This window comes from Lepidochelys kempii, chromosome 18 (assembly GCF_965140285.1).
Source record: "Lepidochelys kempii isolate rLepKem1 chromosome 18, rLepKem1.hap1, whole genome shotgun sequence".
NCBI classification, from domain to species: Eukaryota; Metazoa; Chordata; order Testudines; family Cheloniidae; genus Lepidochelys; species Lepidochelys kempii.
The window spans coordinates 9,169,912-9,182,414 of record NC_136397.1 but is presented as its reverse complement, the minus strand read 5'-3'; the positions used below and the strand labels follow the sequence as shown (position 1 = coordinate 9,182,414).

Below are 12,503 nucleotides of genomic sequence, written 5' to 3'. Positions count from 1 at the left end.
AGCCTCCTAAAATCCCTTTCATTTGGATATTTACTCCTACTGACAGCAGCCAGATGCCACAATGAATAGATAGATAGATAGATAGATAGATAGATAGATAGAGGGGGTGTATGGGAATAGATAGATAGATAGATGGTGTGGGGGGGGGATAGATATATAGATAGATAGATAGATGGTGTGTGTGGGGATAGATAGATAGATAGATAGAGGGGGGTGTATGGGAATAGATAGATAGATAGATAGATAGATAGATAGATAGATAGATAGATAGATAGATAGATAGATAGAACTGCATAAAGGGTTTATCTGTAGGGCTGTGGATGCTTGCATTACTCACAAGTGAGTTAGGCAGGTCATCCCCAAAACCTTTACCCTACCCCAGCCCATCATGTATTCTGCATGTGCCAAATATGTGAGGGGAAAGGCATTTTACGAATGCCTTGTAGACTTTTTATTTCCGTTACTGGGACTATTTCTTGTATCCTTCCTCCTGTAAAACCAGGGGTCTTGGTTGCCATAAGTCCAACAGTGCAGGGCTCAGAAGGGCAGAGAGGAAGGAAAACTAACGCATGTAAACACCCAGAAAATAACCTAAAACAGGTTTTTTAGACACAAAAATCTGGATGTATTTATATGTGGATACCTTGGGCCTTTCTAGGGTTAGAAGTGAGTGCTTGGAATCTCACCTTCTCAACAGCATTAAAGCTCCTATTTCTTCAAGGCTGCAAGATCTTGGACTCTACATTTTTAAGTATTGAAAGGCTTTTATTGGCCCAGGACTCACCTCCAAGGCCTGAGGGCAGGGTAATTTGGAGTAGGGGTAAGCATGGAAAGAACCATTTCTCTGGTAGGGTTGAATGAACCCGTTCAATCAGTTGGAATATCCCTGGGAGATGGACCAGCAAGCAGGTGATGCAGTCGTAGGCATGGGATAAATTGCACAAGCATTGCACAACAGGTGTATTTACCACATGCTCGTGCAATTTATCACATGGATATTGCCCCCATGTATGTCCGTGTAATAAATTACAAAAGCACGTGATAGACTTGTGCCCGGGAGCATCTAACCTGTGCTCTGCCCATCAGTCCCAGGACACATGCTCACGTCTCCAGCCCATGTCCAGCTTTACTCAGCTGATGTTACAAAAAAATTCCAACAGTCGGAGAAATCTTTCCTTATTTCCCGCACAAAATCTCGCCAGTCTGACATAATATTCAGTCCTGCCCCAGCAGAAGGTTTAACCTTACATAACTTATCATTTTGACAGCATACACATACCGGTATTGACTGGAACAGGACCCATGACCTTCTACACCACACACCAGCACCCATTGTGCTATACCGCCATGAGAGTTATAACCATCTACAAAGGGGAGTTTTATGCCATTTTGAAGGACTGCATTAGTGCAAACTAGGTACCTTATAGTTTGCACCTGCAGGGTCTACACATGACCGTTACAATGCAGCCTGCTAGTGAATGCAGGGGCACTGGAACCATGTGCACAGCGTGGGGGCTGAGAGCTATTGAACCAAACTGTAAACCCTGCCTATAATGGAAACCACTTTAAGCCAGGGGGTCCAGCAGTACCCCTACTCCCAGCACCTACGCGTGCATCCTGCAATTTACATGCCCATAATCCAAACTGGGGGGCCCTCCGTATGACCCTTTTCAGTGGCAAAACGGAAAACAAGGGCAGCAAAAGGGGGGAAGGGGGAGGGGAAAAAGGAGGAAGAGAGACAAATTTCTAAACCAAAAATGTTCACGACAAATCTTTGCAAAAAAAAGTTCAAATCAATGAACAATCCTAGGGAGGTGGTGGAATCTCCTTCCTTAGAAGTTTTTAAGGTCAGGCTTGACAAAGCCCTGGCTGGGATGATTTAATTGGGGATCAGTCCTGCTTTGAGCAGGGGGTTGGACTAGATGACCTAGTGAGGTCCCTTCCAACCCTGATATTCTATGATTCTATGATCATTCCTTTTTGAAACCTGTACAATGAAAATCACTTCAAAATGTTTGAAATTTTCCATGATTCCCCCTCCTCTCCCCCCCATTTTTGGACCCACTCTAATTTTTACAGCATTTATACCTTTTTCACCCAGTCAGTTCAGTACAGCATGGCTTAGAGGCAAAACGTTATGAAGAATGACAGGGAGACAATGGGCTGAGCACCCTGCAGAAACTCAGGAGAGCTGGGGTCTGTTCCTGGCTCTGCCACTTGTCTGCTGGTTAACCTTGGTCAAGTCATTGCCCTGCTCTGTGCCTCAGTTTTCCCATATATAAAAAGGGGACAATAATACTGACTTCCTTTGTACAGTGCTCTGAGAGCTATGCACGAAAAGTGCTGTATAAAAGCTAAGTGTTATTAATACCAGTGATCCTTTAAAAAGCATTTCTAAAAGAAGTTTTTCCACAACAAAGGGGGGAGAAACAAAATATACCAGGGTGTAGTGTAGTGGAAATGTTGTATTGGGATGCATTTGAGATGACCTGGGCAGCTCACACATGGAGGCTTCTTCATTTGTGAGTAATGTGGTTATTCCAAAATCAGGCAAATATATTTAGATACATTAGATTACACCATACCATCATCTATTCTCTATATGCAGAGTCATAAAGGGATCCCTACCCGGACTCCTCTTTTTTGTTAGTGCATCTCTTGAGCAGTCCATACTTTTGTAAGTTGTCCCATCTCCAGGGAGATCAGTGATCTCTTGTGGCAATGAGTTCCACAGGCTAATTATTGGAGATGGGTGGAGAACAGAAATTTCATTTCCTGAAGAATCTTGAAATTTCAAAATGTAGCTTTGTTTTGAATCAGAATCAAACCCAAACATTTCAAAATTTTCCATGCTGGAAAATTCAGAAAAAAGATAGTTTTGGATCAATTGTAATGTTTCATTTAGATTTTGATGTTTTCTAAATATATTACGATATATAATATAATACAAAACAATTGAAAGGAAAGATCATTTTAAAACAAAATATCAAAACATTCACAAAAAAAATCTAAACATTTAGTTCCAAAAATGTTGAAAAGGAATTGTTTCGGGGAAGTTCTCTGATCTGTGTTATATAGGAGGTCAGATGAGATAATCACAGTGGTGTCTTCTGATTTTGGAACCTAGGAATCTATGAACTGGGACATTTCAGCATTGTTGGAATTTTGTTTTTGTTGCTGTTTTTCTCCTAAATAAAATTTCAGCACAATCAACATGATTCTGACAGAGTTGCATTATCCAAGGGGGAAAGTTTTTCCAACCAGCTCTATTAATTATGCATTGTGTTAAAAGTTTGTCCTTGTATCTCTTTTGAATGTGTTGTATTGTTTCATTGACTATCCCCACATTCTTGTATTATATTTGCTTTCTCTAGACCAGTAACTGTTTTATATACTTCTGTTCTACCTTTTTATTTGCCTCCTCTCTAAACTAAACAGTTCCAACCTTTTCATTTCAAACGCCTACTGAAAATCTCCCTGTAGTTTCAGTTAAATAAATTATCCCGCACGTCCTGTCTTAAACAGTGCTGCTGAACACTCTTTTACTGTGTGACCTGGTACCATGTTAAAGCACACTAACAAGCTTTCCTTGCACACCAATAGGGTCTACATGGACCAGTTAATGTGCAACACATTACTGCACTTTAGAAATCACAGCCCTGTAGTGCACCATATCCATTGTGTAGACAAGCCCTTAAATAACGGCCATATTTCACCTCCCAGACAGTTGTATTTCAGTGGTAGGAAAGAGCAAGAGTGCAACGCCCTTTGGTATCCTTCAGAATAATAGAAGGTAGGTGAGCACAAGTCATTATTGTTATCCATTAACATATGATAAGTGTCTTATTACAGCTAAAAGTAAACATGCATATAGGAGCCAAAGTATGACACGTCAGAGAAGAAGAGAATTAAATGCTCTGTCTGACAAGGCTGAGGTATGTTGGATTGACAGAAAATTAGCATTAATATTCCAGATCATAGAATCATAGAATCATAGAATCATAGAATATCAGGGTTGGAAGGGACCCCAGAAGGTCATCTAGTCCAACCCCCTGCTCAAAGCAGGACCAATTCCCAGTTAAATCATCCCAGATGATCCAGTGTAAGAGACTGGTGGGCCAAATTCTCAGCTTCTGTAAATCCTTACAACTCCATTGACTTCAATGGAGCTCACCAACTGTGGATCTAGCCCTGTGAATTTTTGAACCCCCACCATGTAGTCTAGTGGCAGGTTAGTCTAGTGGTTGGGGCAGGGGACTGGTTGTCAGGAGTTCCACATTCTATACTGGGTTCAGGGAGGGAGTTTGAGATCAGTGGTGTTGCACCAAGTATGAGTTTGGCCCGGTAAGTTCAATACAGATGTGCTCTATTCTTTTATTTGAACAAGTAAATGGGGAATATGTGTTTTCTCTCTCACAGTTCATGTGGCTCTCCTTATTTATGGTAGGTCATAAAGAAAATCAGTTACATCACGATTAGTTCCTGGTAGAGACTGGGAACCAAAATCCCAGGCCCAGACATCCCTGACCTTTGAGGAAGTTCAGACCCTGGTGGGCTTGGGAACTTCAAAGCCGGACCCACCTCTGTAATGGGCTGGAACAACCCCCCTAACCCTGTTCCAGCCAACCCTCAACTTGATGACTCAAACGAGTCTCTAGATACTTGGGAACAGAGTGTGACATCTCAAACACAGGATCTGAGCTTTGTTACAGGTTTCAGATGCTCAGATGCTGTGGCAATAAGCTCAGGATGGATGGATGGATGGACAAACAGACAGACCGATCTGGGCTCCCTGAGAGCATGCAACAACTCTTTCAGTAACAATGTTGGACAGCGATAGCCTGCAGCCTGCCCTCTCCCGTAGGATCTGGGCTGACCGAAGGCTCCTGGCTTGGAGAAGAAGAGTGGAAGAGCATTGTGTACCTGTGGAGAGAGGCCGTTGCTGACAGGGTTCATGTGATTGGCGGGAGCTGCAGGGTTCATGAAACTGTCCGTGTAGCTGGAGAAGCTGTGTCGGGCCCCATAGGCAGAACTGGTATCAGCGGCGGCAGCAGCTGCCAGCCCTCCCTGGTGCATGGTGGATGGTGGCAGGGGCTGGGGTCTGTGCACGGTGCTGCTCCCATCTGTGAAGAAATCATTCATAGGGAAACATTCATGAGACATGACAGAGGCTGTACATGCATCATCAGGCAGTGGGGAAGAGCCCAAGGGCTGCTGAGGGTAACAGCAGGGAGAGGAGGGACCTGGCACAGACCAGAGAGGCATTCCCGTATAGTTCCCACTGTTTATTTTTCCCAAAATTGTGATTGAACGTAATGTTCTCCAGCCAGTGAGGAACTGACTCTGGCCAGCACCCAGCATTCCCTCACCAGCTCTGCCAATGCACCTCAGTCCTGACCGGCACCCCTGCTAATCCAGTCCTTGGCTTCCCATCCAGGACTGCCAACACAGCTGAGTCCTGACCTGCAGCCTACCTGGCTAGCCTGGGCATGGGTCTCATGGGAGCACAAACGGCGAAATCGTACGGCAGTTTTCGGAGCTCCTCGGAATATTATGTGGAAGTCTGAGATGCAACCAGCAAACACTCACTCCCTGCAGTTATGCAGAGCAGGAACTGAGCTCTGTTCTCCACGAGGCCCCCTTGCTCCTGATCTCAGGAGCACTCTCTTTTACAATACCAGCCTCTCTTTTGCAGATAGGTCTAGACCAGATGGTTGCAGATTTTCTCCATTCGGCGTTCTCTATTCCCCTAGGTCTGGAGATCGAGTCGCCTGAAAAAGCTCCAGTAGTGTTCCCCAAATCCTCCCTACTATTTCTAAATCTTCCTTCTCCAACAACACCCCTCTCCCCACAGTTTGCTGGGGCGGCGCAGGTGAGGGAGGAAGAGATGTTACGGACAGTTCAGTCTAGAAAGAAATACGCAGGATACACAAGGCAGGAAGAGATGTTGGTTTGAGGTCCCTAAGGTTGTAAGATCCTTTGTAAGGACCCAATCCAAAGCCCATCGCAGTCAACAGGGGACTTTCCACTGACTTGGACGGCCTTTGAATAAAACCCCAGCATCCCCACCCAGCCAGAAAACCAGCTCCGCAGCCAAATCCAAGAGCTGGTGCAAGGGGCTTGAATTCGGACTCCAGTGCCGGAGGTTACCTGTCAGCTGCTGCCCAGTGCCTAAAGCCTTGTGTGTGTGGTTGCTGGTGTCCAACTCACTACAGTGCAAAACGCTTTGTTTTTTCTGTTAAACGGGCTCCGATACTATTCTTATGTGACTTTCCATGGCTGCTGCTGCAGAACTGGACAGAGCTGGGCCTGGCTTTTCAAATGTAGATTGTAATTGGAAGATTTGTTTTTAAAAAGGGGAAAAATACAGAGGCAATGTGGCACAGTCTCCCACCTGCCTGGTTTCACGGTCAAAGCAGCTGCACATGTAGGTTTCCCCTTGGGTGGGAGGCCAGTGTTTCACTCAGCTGAGCCATGTCACCGGTCCCACATAGAATTCACTCTGGATTCACTAGTCTCCACTCTCAGTGACATGGTAAGTGGAGCTGCCATAGTCATGGGAGACCTTGATGCAGGGGATATTGACCAATGGATATTAAGCAGACCGGCTGTGTTTGGTATCAGGAATGGAAACTATTGAGCTTCCATCCGCCTGAATCAAATGTTGGCCTCCCAATCAAGGCCAACCTGCATAGAGCAGCTGCTTCAAAGGAAGGTAGTGATGGGAATCCAGCATGGTAGGGTGGTCTGGCTGGCGGAGTGGAATAATAGATGAGAACAGACCAAGAAATAACCAACCACTTTATTCTGGTAGTTGGTGCTCACCTTGGGAAATAGTGGTGGTTGGGTAGGTGGAATCTGGCAGCTGGTAGGGTGGTAGAGTCGGCATTCCAGTTGGCGGAAAGCCCCCTGGCAACAGGTGATTAAAAGCTGCCAGCTGATTGGCTCCTGCTTGCTTGCGCCACCTGGCTCTTCGGTTACTGAACCACACCTACGATGGAGGACAGGAAAGAGAGGGTGAATCGTACCGAGTTCCATCCATTGCAGAGACTGTCCTGGTTCACCGTGATCTCTGATGCATTTCCTGATCAATAGCGATCATGACACTGGAGGAATCATAGTGAGAGAGAGGAAGGGTGAGCAAGAGAGAGGCAGAATGGTTCAGTGGTTAATGCGTTAGCCTAGAACTGGGGACACCTGGGGTCAAGGTTCCTGCTTTGCCACAAACTTGCTGTGTGACCTGTACCTCAGTTCCCCATCTCTAAAATGGGGATAATAGCAGTGCCCTGTGTCAGAAGGATGCAGAGAGAATTAGTACCTTAAACATTGGTTTGTGCTCAGATCCTCTGGTAGTGGGAGCCAAATAAGTATCAAAGCGTGAGAGAAAGGATAATTACTAAGCCTGTGCGTTCCAAGAGGGCCCCTAGGAAGTGGAGGTACTGCTGTCATCGGGTCCATCTGCCTCATTATCTGGCAACTTTGTGAATCATGCTGTAGGATTAGGTTTCCGTAATGTCTGCACGGGTAGAGAGGATAAATAGATAGATGAACATCTCAGCTCCTAAGTTTGACAAGCTAAAAAGACAGGACCAGAAGGAATACAGAGTTCTCCTAGTTTCTCTGTACTGCAACAAATCAGTACTGCACGTGGCTTCCCTGCAATAGGCGCTGCAGCCCATCTAAATTGCTGTGCATTAAAATTAGCCCAGTATTTATGCATGTGCAAAGCTGGGCTTGCATCACCCTGTTTTACCTATGAGATTCAAAAGAGCTTTTCTAAATGCATGCGTCTGCCCTGGTGTGTTTTATCACAAGCCATCTCCCTCCTGGATAGCGTGAAGGGCTGCACGAGCCCTTTCTAGGGTCTGGTTTATTGTGTTTAATCAGCAAGGCTCTGAGGACCGATCCCTGTTTGGGGTTGAGAAGTATGCGGATAAGCTTTCAAGCCAGATGAGAATGCAGCTGCTGGACTCTGTGAGGCCTAAAGGGCTAGAAAACATGATTAAATTTCACAGGGACAAGAAAAAATGGAGCAAAAATCAAGAGTGAAAAGCATTCGGGGGCGGGTGGGGAAGTTCTCCATCAGGCTTTCAGGCTGCTCAGTGACAGATTAGGAACTGGGGTGACAAAGGTGGGGGGTGTAGTTCCCAAGAGCACCCTCTGTTTTGGTGAACCAAAGCAAACCTCTCTTTTGTGCATGCAGTGAAGACTCTGGATCTGATTTTCCTTTCACTTAGGGCCTGAAGCAAAGACCTTTGAAATCAACAGGGGTAGTTCCACAAACTGATGAGTATAGTCCCTCATGGGCTACTTTGTGTCACATTGGGTAAGTTTAATTCCCCGGGGGGGTGGAGGTGGGGAACAGGTTTTCTTTATGCTCTTCCTGTTTAATGCATTGCTATATCTCTCCAGGTGCATGCATTCTGCTAGTGACTGGGTTGTACGCTGGGGCACAGTGACTTGGAGAGATTACGGCAACAAGCAAGGTTCAGCGTAGGCAAGTGTATGGACTCACATATGTCGGGACCAGGACTGAGGCCAAACAGCAGGGGAGAGTTGCAGGCTGCAAGAGGAAGGATATGGGTTTGTTGCAGGAATCCCTGTGGAGATTGTCTGGCCTATGTTATGCCAAAGGTCAGTCCAGATGATCATAATGGACCTTCTGTGCTTAAAATCTATGACCCTGCAAAGGGATGGGGCAGTCCAATGGACTTACACTCAACATGATCAGTCAAGACAAAGGGGAAAAACTCAGAGGTGTGTTTGTTTGTAACACACTAGCAAACTGTCTGTCACACACTCTAGTGGATAACAGCCTACTACTGCTATCATCTAATGGAGTTATTCCTGTAGCTCAAGTGGTGTGATGCTGAAGGTTTCGGATCCAAACCCTGCTGGTGACACATATAGAGAAGGGGTCAGTACGTGTGCATCCTGGACCATAACTGTGAAAAAGAAGGTGGGATGATCCTACATAGCCCTTACTTCATGCAGTCATTTACATCATTGCGAAGTGGGTGTACCAAATTATAAATATTTTGCCATTCTGTGTACAGCTGGGATGGAGAGAGGTTTCCTGTCCTGAAAACATTTCTGAGATACTAAAGAGCTGAAAAGTCAAAATTTCAAAAAGTTTCACAAACTGTAAATCCAATACATGTTTTGGGGTGGGCCAATCAGAACATTTCATTTCAATAATTTGGAAAGATTTCATTTCACAGTTTTGACCATTTTGTATTTTTTACTATTGTTAGCTTAAATTTTGAAACAAAAAGCCATTTTGAACCAGAAAAACTGGAATTTTTCATTTTGAAAATGTCATACTGTTTTGACAAATTTGAAACTTTATTTTCCAAAAATTTTTTGGGTAAAATAATTTATAGAAACCAACCTTTTCCCGCACACAGTTTTGGTTTTGACAAACTGGCATTTTCCAGCTAAAACACATTTTGTCAGAAAATACCTAACCACCTTTACTTCCATAGCACCTTTCATTTGAGGATCTCAAAGCACTTTACAAACCATTCAGTTGCACGATTAGAGCTAAGGGTTTGTCTACATGGGAAAGTTTTACCACTTATACTCTAGTAATTCTGGTATAACTCTGAAAAAGGCACTTTTCTTCTGGAATAAGAGTTCCCACATGGGGATTATTACCAGTATAACTATAGCTGTTTAAATTCACACTTTAGCTTATACTGGGTAGACAAGCCCCAAGTGACCAGCTAAGATTCAGTGTGGTATTGGACTAGGAGCCAGGCAACCTGGGTCTGCTACTTACCTGCTGCATTGCACTGGGTAAATTATTTCATCTCTGTATGCCTCCGTTTCTCCTCCCACCTGTTGTCTGCCTTTCTATTAGAGCACAAGTTCTTAATAGGAAGGATTGTCTTTTACTCTGTTTGTTCTGTGCATAGATCTCACTTTGGGCCTCTAAGTGCTACTGAGACACAAATAATAATAATCTACACTCAGTCATTTATCAAAAGAATTTGATTTCTTTTTCTCTTTGTGGGGCATTCATGCGAACTCATGATTTTTTGGGGCCTGTTTGTTATTTAAAAATCATTAATGAATTTCCCCCTCCCCCCCAATCTCATTTACTGAATGGCTTGTGTTGCTTTGTTATGATTGGTCACATAAGTCACATGGTATTGTTTCTGCTTCTTGACTGGAGGGGTGTAACTCCTACAGCAAGGTTTCTGGCAAGGACGCTCGCAGAAAGTGAATTTTAAATTTGCTTTCTGTGGATGTTGGAGCGCGGAAGCTCGACATTCATTTTTGGTGCGTATTCATTCTAGTGACCCTTGACTGCAAAGCAGTCACAAATGGGGTGCAAACATGGATGAAATTAATTGATTGAGCAGCACAGGAATTGCAATAGAGGACCAGGGGTTCATCTAGCGCAGCATGCTGTTTCCAATAGTGGCCAGCACCGGCTTCAGAGGAAGGATCCTTGCAATTGTAGTTATGGGACAGTCTTCCCCCAGTGCAAATTTCCTTCTATATTTAGAGGTTGACTTATGCCCTGGAGCCTGAGTTTTTATGGCTCTTCTAAAGGTCTTGGTTTTTTAATATTTACTATTCTAAATCAGGTTATTCTTCTTATTCATACAAATGTCTAATTCTTTTCTGAACCCTGCTAAGCTCTTGGCCTGAGTGATACCTTGTGGCAATGAGTTCCACAGTCAATTGTGCACTCTGTGTTTAATTCATGGGCAAATTTCTGCATTACTCACAAATCCACTACAATATTGTTATTATATCCATATTAAGGATAGGTAAACTGAGGCACATAGAGCTTAGGTGATTTATCCAGTGCCACACAGTAAGTCAGTGATTGAGCTGAACACTGAACCTAGGAATCCTGACTTTCAATTCCTTGCTTTAATCACTATAACCCACCCTACTCAGATTCCCCATGTTCAGTTTTTGGCACCCATCCCCAAGCATTACCAGCTAAATCAGGGACAGAGTGGAGGGTCAAAAGGATGAATTCACATCAAGGTTCATAACACTTTGTAAGCTCTTTGGGGCAGGGACTGTCTTTTTTCCCTGTGTTTGTACAGCGCCTAGCACAGTGGGGTCCTGGCCCATGACTAGGGCTCCTTCATGCTATGGTAATACAAATAATAAATAATACTAATAATTTAACATTTTGTTTTTCATTGGTCATACAAAGTAGATGCTCCTGTCCTTTCCCCCATTTGTACTCCAAACACCCCCCAACCCCCACACACAATCCCTCTTCATTCATGCTAACAGGGACTCTTTCCTCTGCTTATAACATCACCTGCTCCCACTGCAACAGTTGACAATGACCCAAGAAAATTCAGAACATTCAGATCAATTGGTGAGCAGTGGTAGGGGGCAGACAATGAAGACGACAAGGTCCTTGGCTTGAAGAGCTTCCGTTCAAACCCAGAGCTGGAGATGGTGAAGAGGTGAAGACAACACAGGAGAGAAACTGTCTTGGTAAAAATATCTGTTGGTCAAGATCTCTGAGTCCGAAGAGAAAGAGGGCTGGCACTCCAAGGGAGTAAAAGCCACTTCATTGAATTCTGACACTTTCCTGAAGTTGGACAGGGTGGGAAAGTTCCTTTTTATAACTGAGAGCCAGATGCTGGCAAATCCACTGTGGATTAGGAGTTTTAGAAGAAACACATGGAGAGGGATGGGCAAGCAACCTACCCACAATGACTCCTGTTCCCCCCTCGGGTGATTTTGTCTGTTGGATTGGCTAACATATGATCAAAATGCAATTTCGGAGAGATTTGCGTTATGTTATGTTACATCATGTACGGTTATTGTCTTCGCTCTCACACACACACACAAGTTCAAAATTGAAACACAAGGCTCCTCGCTGCAGCAGTGTCAGTGAGTGAACCAGAGTGAGCTTACGATGGTGCAAATATTGTGAGGGCCTGGGAATCCCATTCAAGATCCCCCTGCTCAACCCTTCACAGCTCTATTGGTCTGATACATTGGAAATGTGACCACTGACTTCAATGCGAGCAGGATCCGGCCCTATCTAAGCACTCACCTGCTTGTGTTTCTATTCTCATAGCAACCTGCTGCCTTTACTGCTCTTTCCCTGCTCTCATCTGTGCACATTTAATTCATCCCACCAACCCGCACTTGGAAGGCTCTCTAGTCTCCAAAGACCCTCCCATTTCTCCTGAAGATCCCTCCCTAAAAGCCTCTTCTAGTCCGTCCCAAACTGATCTGCTCCCTGGTGTTGCCTCGCAACCCCATCTTGAGCCCAGTGTTTTGTTTCTGTTTGTGTTGGAACATACGGTGGCTTCGCCTTGATACAGAGACCTGCCACCGCCCTTCACAGTGCCATGCAATTATCAGAATGGCCAACGGTTATTTGTTTGTTTACTCCTGTCTTCCTGCCGGCTGCATTGTGTAGATGTGTTCCACATTTCCAACTAACAAGTGCATATCCTTGGAGAGGAAGGATAGTCTTGTAGTTAAGGTACTAGATGAGCGTTCAAGAG

General features: G+C 44.5%; 1 protein-coding gene across 2 annotated transcripts in view; it reads right to left on the bottom strand.

Annotated features, from left to right (window-relative positions):
• PAX7 (paired box 7) overlaps window positions 1–12,503 on the bottom strand; it is a 148,934-nt gene that overhangs the window by 52,910 nt on the left and 83,521 nt on the right. For both annotated transcript variants that reach the window (XM_073316339.1, XM_073316341.1), the window contains exons 6-7: window positions 6,826–6,991; window positions 4,924–5,123 (exon numbers count right to left, since the gene is read on the bottom strand). In XM_073316339.1, coding sequence (XP_073172440.1) covers window positions 4,924–5,123; window positions 6,826–6,991 — 366 coding nt within the window. The remainder of the gene's footprint in view (window positions 1–4,923; window positions 5,124–6,825; window positions 6,992–12,503) is intronic.